Source organism: Pogona vitticeps, chromosome 3 (genome assembly GCF_051106095.1).
Source record: "Pogona vitticeps strain Pit_001003342236 chromosome 3, PviZW2.1, whole genome shotgun sequence".
Classification (NCBI taxonomy): Eukaryota; Metazoa; Chordata; class Lepidosauria; order Squamata; family Agamidae; genus Pogona; species Pogona vitticeps.
In genome coordinates this window covers 248803062-248816494 of record NC_135785.1, presented here as the reverse complement: position 1 = coordinate 248816494, position 13433 = coordinate 248803062, and the positions used below count along the sequence as shown (strand labels likewise).

Genomic DNA, 13433 nt, shown 5'->3' with positions numbered 1-13433 from the left:
CTGCAGTGGTATTTTTTACACTGTATAAAGGCAAAAAGACCAGAACATTTTTTTTTGTCAGCAGCAATATTTGCCATTGCATTTTGGGGAGGTGGGAATGTTGGTGCCCCAAACCCTGTAATTTTTTTTAAAGCCTTGTACTTTGCACAAAAATATTTGCTCTTGGCCAAAACACTTTTTTGAGTAAGAAATACTTCTCAAGATTGTCTGCAAAAAAAAGTTTCAAAAAAACCATCAAAACAAACAAATCTTCATTTTTTTTTCATTCTCAAGGGAAACATTATAACTTCATGTGGAATACAGAACAAAAAAAACACATCCACTTTAGGTTTTTGTTACGTAAACCCACATTTTGTAAATCAATTGAATAAGAACATTTTCATTAGGTCTCTGGGACATCATTATACATAAACTCACCCAAAGTGTAGTATCTTATGCTGGGATGCAATGTTGCAATTGAGAAGTTCATGTCAGTATTGGCATCAACAATATTCTGGGCTCTTGAGGCATGCCAGAATGCCATAAACCTTGCAATGAATGAAGCTGCAAAAATAGCCAACATGCCAAAATCTAACATATTCCACAACTCGAACAGGTATTCCTTGGGACCCTGAGACCAGATTTCTTTACATTCAGACCATATCATCCCTAAGGTAAGTCAAAAGAAATCACACAGGACGTTAGCTCTCAACATCATATCCTTTCATAATGTTAAACAACAACAACAAAGAGGTTTGGCCTTTGAGCAAAGATCCCAAGTTATAGTCTGCAGAGTTTGCACTGTCATCATAAATTTCCCTGTGCAGCAGCATCAAATGAGGCAGCCATGGTTTTTACTATGTCCTTTCCTTCCTTGGTCCTTCTGTTGGCCTTCCTTTGATATAATACCCTTGTAGGAGAAGCCATAAGAAGCTTGTTTGCAGAGAAGAGAGAGCAGAAAAAGCTGGAGTCCTCACTCCCACCTCTATTTAGTTGGAAGATTGGGACTTCCCTGAGATGACCAGATAGAAAAGGAAGACAAGAGTACAGTGGTGCCCCGCGTGACGACGATAATCCGTTCCAGGAAAATTGCTGTTAAGCGAAATCATCGTCATGCGAAAAGCCTTTCCCCACTGGAATGCATTGAAACCCAGTTTAATGCGTTCCAATGGGAAAATTACCTTGTTGTCCAGTGAATATCACCCATAGGGGAAGTCATTTTCTGAACGCTGATCAGTTGTTAAAATGGCTGCCCTACGAAGCATGGGTCTGGAAAAGACAGAGCAGCCATTTTGCGGAGCTGGAAAAATTGTCGTCTTGCGAACAAATGGTTCGCAACACATGGACCTAATCGACGTCCAGCGAAATTTCCCCACAGGAAACATTATTTTGCGATCACTATAGTGATCACAAAAAAGTCATAGTCCTGTGGTTTCATCGTTTAGCGGGGTCATCATCATGCGGGGCACCACTGTATTCAAAGTTACTTACAGTGGCAGCTTGTGGACTGAGAAGAGAAGGGCACTTCACCTTGAAACAGTAGGGGGAAGTCACCTCGCCCTGCTTGGTCCGCATGCCAGAAAGGTGCAATCCATTTCCCACAATTTAGAAATTAATGTGCCTTCAAAGCAGAGGGTGGAGCAGTTAAAGTGAACTCAGTAGTTACTTGAGTAATGTGCATACAAAAGGAGAGAGAGATGGAAAGGATGGAAAACTGAACAGGGAGGTGAGCCATCAGGAACAAGTTCCTGTCTGTATCACTGCCATGCTTTCTTTACTCCAGTACTGTCAAGATTCCTTTTGGAACTAGTACTTAATTTAATGTGATTCCCTGCGTGGTGTAGTGGCTAAAGTGACGGACTAGGACTCTGGAGAACAGGGTTCAAATCTACACTTGGCCTTGAAAACTCACTGGGGGAGTGGAATTGGTAAAACCACTCTTCAAATATCTCACTTCCTTTGAAAGATCTGTTCGGGTTGCTATACGTTTGTTGCAACTTGACAGCACAGAACACACACACACACTTAATTTAATATCTTCTCCTGCAATGAGGTATATAAAGACAGTGCAAGACCTCGGGGTGGGTACCTGGAAACCTCTACTGTAAGTTTCAGTTGGTATTTCTGTTGAATGAATGTGAGGTATAACAAAGTCATTATCTTGCAACTTCTTTCATTTACATTTTGTACTTCTGGGGCTATGCGTTCATTTTTAATGACTTGAGCAGTTCCTGTTTCATTTATTTTTGTTACATGTTATATTAGCTTTTAAAACAACACACTTAATTAATTGGGAACGTCTTTTATTAAGTCAGCTTCCTCTCGTGTTGCATATTAGTACCCTCCAGAGCTCACCAACAATATTTTAATATGCTAAATAGCGTCATATCATTATCATGCCTGTACCAGATGTTCTTTTGGAAAATCAACGTGAAAAAACATCTAACTCTTATTTAAATACTGTAGGTTGAAAGAAACAAAATTGCCATCATTTGAGATGTGTTGTTAATTCTACAGATTAGGAATTATCTGTTTTGGGTGATTTTAGAGTCAACTCTTTTGACTCCTTTCTGATTTACCAAAGGGTAAGGGGGTGATATATATTCCCCTTTATAAAGATATCAAGAGTAATACATTTACATATTAAAACATGAACATTTTTCCTACACTTCTGAAATGCAAATTGCAAATGAATTAAGAACAGGATGTCACTTGCAAGCGTCCGGATGTTTTCAGATGTGACTATCAAAAATGCTATCTAGGGTAAATTGTGTATCCTATGTTCAAGTTAATGGGGGTGGGTTTTGGCATCAGGTTTAATTGCTACTGGCCTAGCAGATACAACTGCAAGCAGATAGAAACATGAAATATTGCATGTACAAGCAACAAATAATCTGATGTTTTCAGAGTATTTGAAAGAAATACTTTCAGTGCTCCTGGTTTGATAATTTAATATTTCATGGGACGGGAGAAGGAAATAGCACAAAAACAAAGAGGGAAAAATTGTATGCTATGGCCAAAATCCTCTAGTGTAAATTATGTCCAAGGAGGGAAAATGGGTGCTGGATGACACTGCTTCGTTGACATCATGTGTCCTACCCTGCTGTAAGTTTTGTAAATGGATTCCATTCACAGACACTTTGCAGATCCAGGCTTTATATGAGATAACGAAATGAATGTGAAATTCAGAAAACCCTGCACCTTCTATATCATGCTTTTTCACTATAAAAGAAGTATGTCTAACACATCAGGAAAAACTAAAGAAAAACTAAAAATAAAGAAGACAAAAATATTGTGGCACCTTGAAGACTAACTGCTATATTTTAAAATGAACTTTTGTGGACAAATCCACTTCCTCAGACATAATAGTTGGACTACATGGCAAATATTCATGCATTTAAACATGGCCCCAAAACAGAGAGACTTGGTTTCCTGGGCACAATTTGTTGACTACAGTCTCTTTCGAGACATGTATAAATGCATAAATATTTGCCATGTCGTCCCACTCTTATGTCTGAGGAAGACGATTTGTCCATGAAAGCTCTCCTTAAAATATAGCAAAGGTGCCACAATGTTTTTGTCTTTATTTTTTATTTCTATTTTGTTTTTGCCTGATATACCCCCACAGACTAATATGGCAACCTCTTTTCAAACAATGTGTAATACAGATGCTGTCCTCAGCTATGACTGCAAAACAGAATTTGGAGGAACTTTTTTTACCTATTACCCAGGAAATAATAAGTAGTTCCATCCAAGAGAAGCTTGATGTTTTCATCCTGAACAGCTGCTTTGCACCATCTGTTTTGGTTTCATTAGGCTTCAGCTTGGTGCCATCAAATCGGTCGGCTGCATTCATGACCAGAAGTCCAAGAAAAATGGTGAAAGAGGCTGCATGTGCTACAAATTTCATAAAAGGTCCACGCATTATTCTACCCAACTGCAGAAGCAGGTGAAAGAAGACCATGAGAGAGACAGAGAGAGAGAGAGAGAGAGAGAGAGAATCTATTATGTCACTTTCTTACTAGGCACATTTCTTCGAAAGAGACAGATAGCTTTAAAAAACCCAGTCAAATATAGAGAACAATCATATGACACAGAAGCAGAGCAATGGCTATTTATTTATTTCATCAAAATATTTCTACCTTTTCACCCTCTATATGCAAAGCTTCCTCAAAGCAATAGAGCAAGAATTCAAAAGACAAAATTCTTAATACCAAGTTAAAATGAAATGTTAATCACAGTTAATTAAAATATCCACCTCTGTATGCATGCATGTGTGTGCATCTATCCATCAATCAGTGATTTGATAAAAGAGTATAAAATATGGGTCTGCATGTGATTGAACACAAGTGATAAAAACCTGGTGTTTAGAAACAGTGAGAGAGGAAGTGACAGTTACATTCCAGTAAAGGCACTACCTAAAATGGAGGCACCACAGAAAAGAACCTCTGAATCTAGTAATACTAGTGTACACCTCTCCTTCTACAGCTTGGGCCGTGATCACAACAGACAAATTAATCTCGTCTCCATCAGAATGTACATAGAACGAGATGTACAAGGTAGGCATTTAATGGACATTCTCAGGGGAAAACCTGTCAAGAGTCTCCACAAATTTAAGCCACTTGCCATGGTACTTTGTTTAACAGAAGGCCAAAATAGTCCCAGCAAAGCTTCTACTCTGTGCCACTGAGGTACTTTTGGCTCAGCCAATGCAATGTATTGGGACAACAAGCATAGACTACCTTATGCCTTATTCTCTCTCTCTCTCTCTCTCTCTCTCTCTCTCTCTCTCTCTCTTCTTTAGCAGCGAAAATGACGGAAACAGAAGAGATGTATTCTGGCTATCAATAGATTAGACCCATGAGTTTTTGGTGAAATGCAAGATTTGTAAATATAGCGGAAGCGCTATTTCTTTCTTTCTTTCTTTTTCTTTCTTTCTTTCTTATTTATTTATTTTATTAGATTTCTACCCCACCCATCTAGACCAAAGATCTACTCTGGGCAGCATTAAAATTCTAACCATCATCCCAATCCTACTGCTAATTTGTACTACATGAGAATCCTCTGACATTAATAAAAACATCCCAGAACCCCTTCAGTGCAATTTTTTTTTTCATGTGGATGATGATGAAAAAGTAAATGACAAAAAAAGTGAGAACTTGACTTAATGCTAGAATCCACGTGGGCTGTATCTAACTATTATGAACTGCTTTACTGTCTTACTACAGTATGTCTATCTCTTAGACCCAATTTGAAAGAGTTCTGGAGGCATAACAGATAGGTTATAGACAGTTACCCTGTGATGAGCACTGTTGCTGGAAAGAAATAACAGTCTGGGTATCAGACAGAAGCTGGAAAAGTTATTATTATCATTATTATTTGAAAATATAAGACACAGTCTTTGACTGGTATTATATAACAGATATGATCACTATTATTATTATTCCTCCAATGTCCACCAGTCATTCAGGCTGAGGGATTCTGGGAGTTTATTATTTATTTGTTTTATTTATAGGCCACTTTTTCTCCTGATAAGCGGAGTAGTAGTACAGCAGTAACTCTTCCAAACTCTGGCTGTAGAAGAGGAGAAGTACAATAATGTGCTATAGAGTTGTCCTATCTTAGATATATCACTGTCAGTGAAAGTCTCCTTACACAGGAGGATCCCACTGCTGATCATTCATATCAGATCATGCTCAGAAGTGTACAGAGAATGAAGGAGCCTCATGTGAATACCTAGGGCCACATCACTAGATGCAACCATTAATATTAAAAAAGGTAAAGGTTCCCCTTGACACTTTTTGTCCAGTCGTGTTTGACTCTAGGGGGCGGTGCGCATCCCCGTTTCCAAGCCATAGAGCCAGCGTTTTTGTCTGAAGACAAGCTTCCGTGGTCACATGGCCAGTGCGACTTAGACACGGAATGCTGTTACCTTCCCACTGAAGTGGTCCCTATTTATCTACTAGCATTTGCATGCTTTCGAACCGTTAGGTTGGCGGGAGCTGGGACAAGCGACGGGCGCTCACTCCGTCGCGTGGATTCGATCTTACGACTGCTTGGTCTTCTGACCCTGCAGCACAGGCTTCTGCGGTTTAGCCCACAGTGCCACCACGTCCCTAACCATTAATATTAGCAGTACAAAAAAAGCAGCAAAGAAGCACAACCTTTTGCTTTGCCTGCCAGAATCGTTAATTTAATTTAATTTAAGTTATAAACAGATTTCTGCCACAAAAAGGACACCTTCCAGTGAAGTAGTACAGTACTTGAAATAAATATAATAACAATAACTATGAGCTGTCAAGTCAATTCCACCTTATGGCAACCCCTTCCAGGATTTCCTAGGTAAAGAGTGCTCCAAAGTGGTTTACCATTTCCTTATTCTGGGAACATCCAGGGACTATACAGCTTGCCCAAGGCCACATAGGATGGCTCATTGCCCAGGTGGTACATGTGAGGAATCAAACTCTCTACCTCTGATTCTGCAGCCAGATACTTAACTCATTAAGCTATCCAGCCAGCCTTGAAATGAATACAAGCAAACAAACTTTGAAGTGCAATTATAAAACATATTAGTAAAAGAAAAATACAGCACCCATCCATTTAAAAGCACCTTCTGTAGCACTTGCCAAAGCTCTGAATAAAAAGTTGTCTGCCTCTTGTGAGGAAGACAACAGGGAAAGTACTAGCTGAGTATTCCTAGGGTTGTGAGTTCTAGAACATGGAAACAGCCAACAAGAATGTCCAGTAGAGCATGTTGAGTATCCACTGTGTATCATCTAGAAGGCTGAAGAAGTATGCAGGAGGGGGCATTACAGGGAGGTGAGGTTGACCATCACCCCAACTGCTAGATTAATGTAAACCGTCATACTGACACTATTCATAACACAAGCACACTAGAGAATACTGTTGCCAAAGATATGAGCCACTTACATATGCTGTTAGCTATTAAAGGCCAAAATCGTGTTGCATTGGGTAAGATAAGTCACAACATTCGACTGCTCCATGCCAGTAAATAAAGAGCTCCTGCTGCAATTGTGGAAGGGGTGTGTGCATGCCCCCAGCCAGCATGTGTGCATGCCCCTGAGAACTGTGGGTTTTTTTTTTTATTTAGGAACAGCCCAAAATTTATGACTTCACTTATATTAGGCAACAGGATTTGGGTCAAATTTGCTTGCTTGTTTGTTTAAAATTAGAGACGGGCACAAACCTTGGTTCAGAGGTTCGTGCCAGTTCGTCAGTGTGACGGCAAAGGTGCTGCGTGTTCCCTACACACACTTACCCCAATCAGCTCCTCCACTCACCAGCTGGTGCACACTGCTCTTCTGCTCTTTGAGCGATTTTGCAATCACAGCAGGAGGACGGGCTACCCTTCTTTGCCTAATCCAGCAGCCACCCACTCAAAGGCTGTGCTGCAAAAATCCCTGCCCTGCCTCCTTGTTTGAGTGGGTGGTTGCTGGAGGAGGCAGAGAAGGGAAGTCCGTGCTCCTGCTTTGATTGCATAATCACACAAAGGGCAGGAAAAGAGCAGCACATGCCAGCTGTTGAGTGTGGGAGCTGCCCAGGGATTAGTTTACAGAAATAGGGAGCTCTGAAGGAATTACATGTCCAGAAGTAAAACTTTCTCTTAGCTTCTGATGACAAAGCTCTTGTCAAATTTGATTCCATGACACCAACTTCTCACAATATTTCACTCTTAATTCCTCATCGGCCATTTGCCACAAAATAGTACATTTCCTAATTGCCAGCAGGTGTAGCTTGACAGAGTCTGAAGTCCATTATGGAGATTTCATGAATCATCGTAATAACAGTAATAATAGCTAGACTTAAATTTGTTAGCCTTCTCTGGCACACATAAGTGAACAAAACAACATTGAGAGACTTCTCGGCTGAAATGACTAACATACCATTTATGGGATGATATTTAAAATTCTTCATTTCTAAAATTAAATTTCCCAGTTACTGGTTCAAGGACACTATTAAGAGGCTGGGATACTTTTTAAAAAGCATGTTTAGTTTAGGAAAAAGTAAGAAAGCAGATGTTAATATTAATACCTTGGAAAGCATACAAAGCTGATTATGGAAGAGTAAACATGCCTGAATTTAATATTGATAAAGGAACACTGTCAAGGTTACAAATGCCAAATACTGGGCAAAGAGGTCTCTGGTGATTCCCTTAGAACACTCTCCAGCCAATTTTGCAATGTATTTGGTATTATTAGTAAATATGTTCCACTGAATTTGATAGGATTTATTACTTCCTGGAAGGCTTCCTGGAAGTTTTGCCACCTTCTGAAGAAAAGTTATCAGTCAGACTTTCCAGGCATGTAATTACCACTTTGCACAATAAATCTTGTTGATACCGACAAGTTCCTTTTTTTAAAGTTTCCAAGGGGACTGTTAAAGACAGCAGTGATTAAAAGGCACTTTGAAAATGATAAACAAAATACCTTGGCAGTGTTCTTTTAAACTGATTATCTGTCTGTGTTCACATTTGAGGGGGAGACTGGGAGACACAGTCACAACGGGTGGGGGAAGAGAGAAGACAGACATAGGAAAGAAGAAATATCAAAGGAAACCAAGTAAATATCAGAATAAATGGGTGAGAAATGAAAAGAATTTAAAACAATGGAAAGAGTACTGTGGCACCTTGAAGACTCAAAGACGCATTTATTGTAACATGAGTTTTCAGAAATAAGAGTCTCGATCACAAGATAGCCACTCAGTCTGCATCAGTTCAGGGGTATTGGGGGGGGGGGCAAAAATGAGATGAAAAGATGAATACAGAGAGACTGATACCAGTTACCATACAGATGGAAATCAAAGGAAATAATAAACAGAAAATCATAAGAATATACCAGACCCATGGGTAGAACAGAACACATACAAACCTTCTGTTTGTGTTCGTAGACTCAACGTCAATTTAAAGAATATAACGGTAAATTAAACACTGGATAGTCATGATCTTATTTGGATTTACAGTGGTGCCTCGCAAGACAATTGCCATGCGGGACTATTAATTTGCAAGATGATTGGTTTTTGCGATCGCTGTGGCGCTTCACAAGACGATGTTTTCTATGGATGGTTTTCGCAAGACAACGATTTTTCCCCATTGGAATGCATTAAATAGATTTAAATGCATTCCAATGGGGAACAGCGTTTCGCAAGACAATGTTTTTTTGCGGAACGAATTAACATCGTCTTGTGAGGCACCACTGTATTATAAAAGACAGTGAAGTGGAGTAGGTATGAATTGGACTAGGAGAGTAATGCCATGTGACGGGCAGTTTAAGCCCCCGTCTCTCTATTGATTTCCCAGTATAAATTCACAACCACCTTCACTTCAAAGTGAAGTGGCATTTGTTCTGTTAAGCAAAACTAAGTGATGGATTCCCCCCCCCCCCCAATAAATAGCAGTCGATTATGCCATTTTTCACCAGGGAAAATGGCTTTGGTTGAGAAGTCTACACACCCTGGAACTGCCCCCAAACAAATTCTTCTAGATTTTAAAATGAAATTCAATCATGCATCTTTATTTCTCATTTAAACATCTGGCATACTGTATTTCAAAGAGACACTGCAGTCTTTTCTACAAATGCTTTAGACCTTAGTTATAGCAAATGTTCATTTAGGAAAGGCTGAAGAAGTACCTCCATAAGCACTGTGAGAGGTGGGATTAATTTTATACGCCTCTATTTGAGAGGATTCGTGGTTAATAAAAACTACACAGAAGATGTGTGTGATTAATAACCTGAATTGGCTACAGATTCGGAGACTGGTTTAAAGATTTCTAAGTAAGGAAATCTATGAGCTGCTAACATCAACATATTCATTCATATTTAGCAACTCTAAAGGGATGTAAGGCATGAGAGATAGGATAGAGGCATATAAAATTATGCATGGTGTGGACAAAGGGGAAAGGGAGAAGCTGTTTGTAGTAGTAGTAGTTCTTTAGTAGTTAAGTCGTGTCTGACTCTTCGTGACGCCAGGCCCTCCTGTCTTCCACTGCCTCCCAAAGTTGTGTCAAATTCATGTTGGCAGCCTTGGTGACACTGTCCAACCATCTCATCCTCTGTCGTCCCCTTCTCCTCTTTGTTTGTAGTACCCAAACCCAAAATCATCTTATGGAGTGAAAGGTGTGAAATCAAGGACAGATTAAAGGAAGCACTTTTTCACACAGTGGTTAGTGACCTATAGAAATGTCTACCATGATATAGAGGTGGCTGCTAGCATTAAAGGGGTATGAGACAATTTCATGGACAATAAGGCTAGGAATAACTATTATCAGAAGCAGTAAGCCTCTCGGTACCGTCTGCTAGGAAATACAAGTGGGGAGAATGTAGCTGTGTCCATATTCTGTTTGTGGGGTTCCCATAAGACACGTGGTTCGTTGTTGTGTGAACAGAACTCTGGCCTGGGTTCAACCGATCAAGCAGGACTTTTACGCTCAAACTATTTTGCTTAAACTTAAAACCCCATATAGACATTGGTGGTAGAAGGAGGAGGAGTTGCCAAGGCAATTTTCACTTGTGGTGACCTTTTCCAGGATCTCCTACCTAGACAGAGGATACATAGAACTTGTCTGCCATTCCCTTCTTCTGGGGGCACCCTGGGACTGTGCAGCTGATTCTACTCACAGGAGGCATGGCAGGGAATCAAACTAACAAGCTCGGGCTCCACAGCCAGGTACCTAAACCATTGAGCTATCCAGGCAGCTAGAGACATTGGTTACATTCAAGTAATAATCCAAACTGTCGTTTGGAGGACAATGAGGAAACATCATACATCGATGCTCATCCTTCCTTTACGTCTTTCTTCTATATCCCTGGGACTTAATTTCCTCTCTGAATTTATTTAATCATACCTTGGCTCAAACAGAAAATTAAATAATCTGTTCCCATGTATAAGATGTGGAGAGAAGAGGGATAAGAGCAGGAACAACATAAAATGCTAATATAGACTATAAGAAACCATAGGAAAACTGATGCTGATCTCACTGCTCCTAGAATTTAGGGGCAGGAGAAAATACCAGTCTTTATCTAGCATAGGAAGAATGAGAGAAGGTTTACTGATAGAATGCAAGTAGCATCATTCATTTTATTTAGGTTTCCAAAAAAAAAAAAAAGCAAAATGCTGATTTATGTATACAGCTAGAGGTGAAATGAAAAGGAAATGTGGTGGATACATGATCCCTGTGTCTCAAAAACAGCCTCTAGTTCCTGAGAATGGAAAGAAGGAAAAAGAAATGCCATGTAGAGATTGCCTTTGCACAATCAGACATTTATGTGAAATGAGGAAGCAGAGTAATGTTGGCATCCTAAACACTAATTGAAGAACATATGTTGATTACCATTCAATCCATGGCTATTCAGTATATTACCTACACAATGTCAATGGCTCTTTAGGGCTTCATGTGGATAGACCAGGAATGGGGCTTAGTACTGTATGTTGTCTCCAAAGGGAGAGCATTCCACAGTCAGGGTGCTACAGCTGAGAAAGCACTTGTGTCTCCACATAATAAAGTGCTCTCAAGGATGGGACATAGAAGGGGTAACATATGCAGTTACCTTTTACATGTTAAAAAACAGTTCATGTTTTAATAGGTCACAAGATTCTTGGGCATCTTATTGGACAGATCTACTCTCCAGAACAACAACTGCATCCCAAATATAAACTCTATAATGCTCATGAAACATACTATGGCACTAGTATAACATTGTGTTCTGTGATGGCTCTGTCATAATTGTTGATATTTTGCGGGCCAAGCAGACTTGTCATGTTGAAGCAATCTCTTAGCATCAAGTTGCCTCTTCTTTAATGCCATGAAATGAAAATGTTCTAGTTTGACAGCCTTATGGTCTAAACTGATCATCAGTGTACAGTATATGTGTAGTAAAACACACAAAAATAAAAGAAATATATTTTGGTTCCCACTTTTTTTTTGTTTTCTTCCTTGACATCATCACAAACACACACAAAAAAGCAAATGCAGTTGAATAAGTTGAAAAAGCAACGATGCTTTTTACAGAGACTGCTTTTTTTTACAGTTTTTTGGAAAGGATGTGGAATTTTGCAGTGGCTCCACTATAACAAATAACTTGTCACTAAAGCACTGCTAAGTGCCCTTCTTGTTTGTCTGTCTGCTTCATTTTAGCCCAGTTTCAAGCATGCATGCAAACAGAGCAACAAAAAAATGCTATTAAAAAGGCTGCTGTAGGCTTCCACCCAGACAACTAATACCTTACTGCAAGGAGCAATCCAATAAGCCAGTGACAGGAACGGGAGCCCAACTGCGACAGCAAGAACTACTAAAAACTTCACCGCCATGGTTTGTTGTCGTAAACCTGACAGATTCTCATACCAGATAGAGAGGAGCTGCTGCTGGCAATTTGGATGTGCTACAAACTAAATGACAAAAGAAAAGGAGCACAAGAGAAAAGAATGTTACTGCTAGTCTGCCACGCGGTTAGATATTCTTAGCCTGCTGGAGAAAATATGAGAACACAAACAATCAGGGTAATCATCACATCACGATTGCAGTGGTTTCTAACCTTGGTTCCCCAGATGTTCTTGGATTAAAACTCCCAGAAGCCTTCAACACTAGCTATGCTGGCCAGGATTTCCAGGAGTTGTAACCCAAGAATTTCTGGAGACCCATGGTTGGGAACCACTGCACTATTAGAAAGCAACTCAGCTTTAAAAATGTTGTGTTTTTTTTTAACCAAATCCCACGATCTCCCAGCAAGTGCAACAGGAAGTACAGTGATATTGATAGAAGTAACCTCTGCACGCAATATAGGGCAGGGAATTGTGATGACTTTGTTCAGAAGACACACTGAAATACGTTTTCAGCAGTTTCATTCTTTAAAAGGTGTTCTTTCCAACAAGTTTCTGCAATAGATTCATGCTAGAAATAATAGCATTAAAACCTGCCATGTTGGGTTGAGCAAATGGCACATTTCACTCTCTTTACCACATTCAGACTAAGATTAAAAAACATAGCTGGGACTTTTCAAATCTTTTCACTATCCCCCTATATTTATTAGACCACAGTGTCTTGCAGAACAAACCTTAAAAATTTAAGACGCACTTCAGGATGTCCTAATAGCCATATTTCGGCTGTCACCTTTCCTGGGAATAACAAGGATTTGCTTTTGTATAGGTACGGATAGAATTGCAGTGTTAAATAGAATTTCTATATAAGATACTTCAAAGGATCTCTGTAGCTTTGCCTTTCTTAAATTTACCCTTGTTCAAAAATGGCGTAAAGATTAAAACTGCTTCTTTTAATTAGAAATAGAAGATTTAGTATTTTCAGAACACTTTGTAAATATCAATGAGTGTAACATATGACCATGACCCTTCCCCTGTCCCTATATTGTATGCCCTAAAATTCCCTGCCCACCCCCTACTAACATGGAACAGAGGATGAAATTAAATGAATTTCCACTAAACCA

The 13433-nt window shown here is 39.5% G+C and overlaps 1 protein-coding gene across 2 annotated transcripts in view; it reads right to left on the bottom strand.

Moving 5' to 3' along the window:
- The window catches only part of TRPC6 (transient receptor potential cation channel subfamily C member 6), an 80663-nt gene that overhangs the window by 12245 nt on the left and 54985 nt on the right, over positions 1 to 13433 (bottom strand). For both annotated transcript variants that reach the window (XM_020795998.3, XM_078390097.1), the window contains exons 4-6: positions 12217 to 12381; positions 3700 to 3916; positions 418 to 648 (exon numbers count right to left, since the gene is read on the bottom strand). In XM_020795998.3, coding sequence (XP_020651657.3) covers positions 418 to 648; positions 3700 to 3916; positions 12217 to 12381 — 613 coding nt within the window. The remainder of the gene's footprint in view (positions 1 to 417; positions 649 to 3699; positions 3917 to 12216; positions 12382 to 13433) is intronic.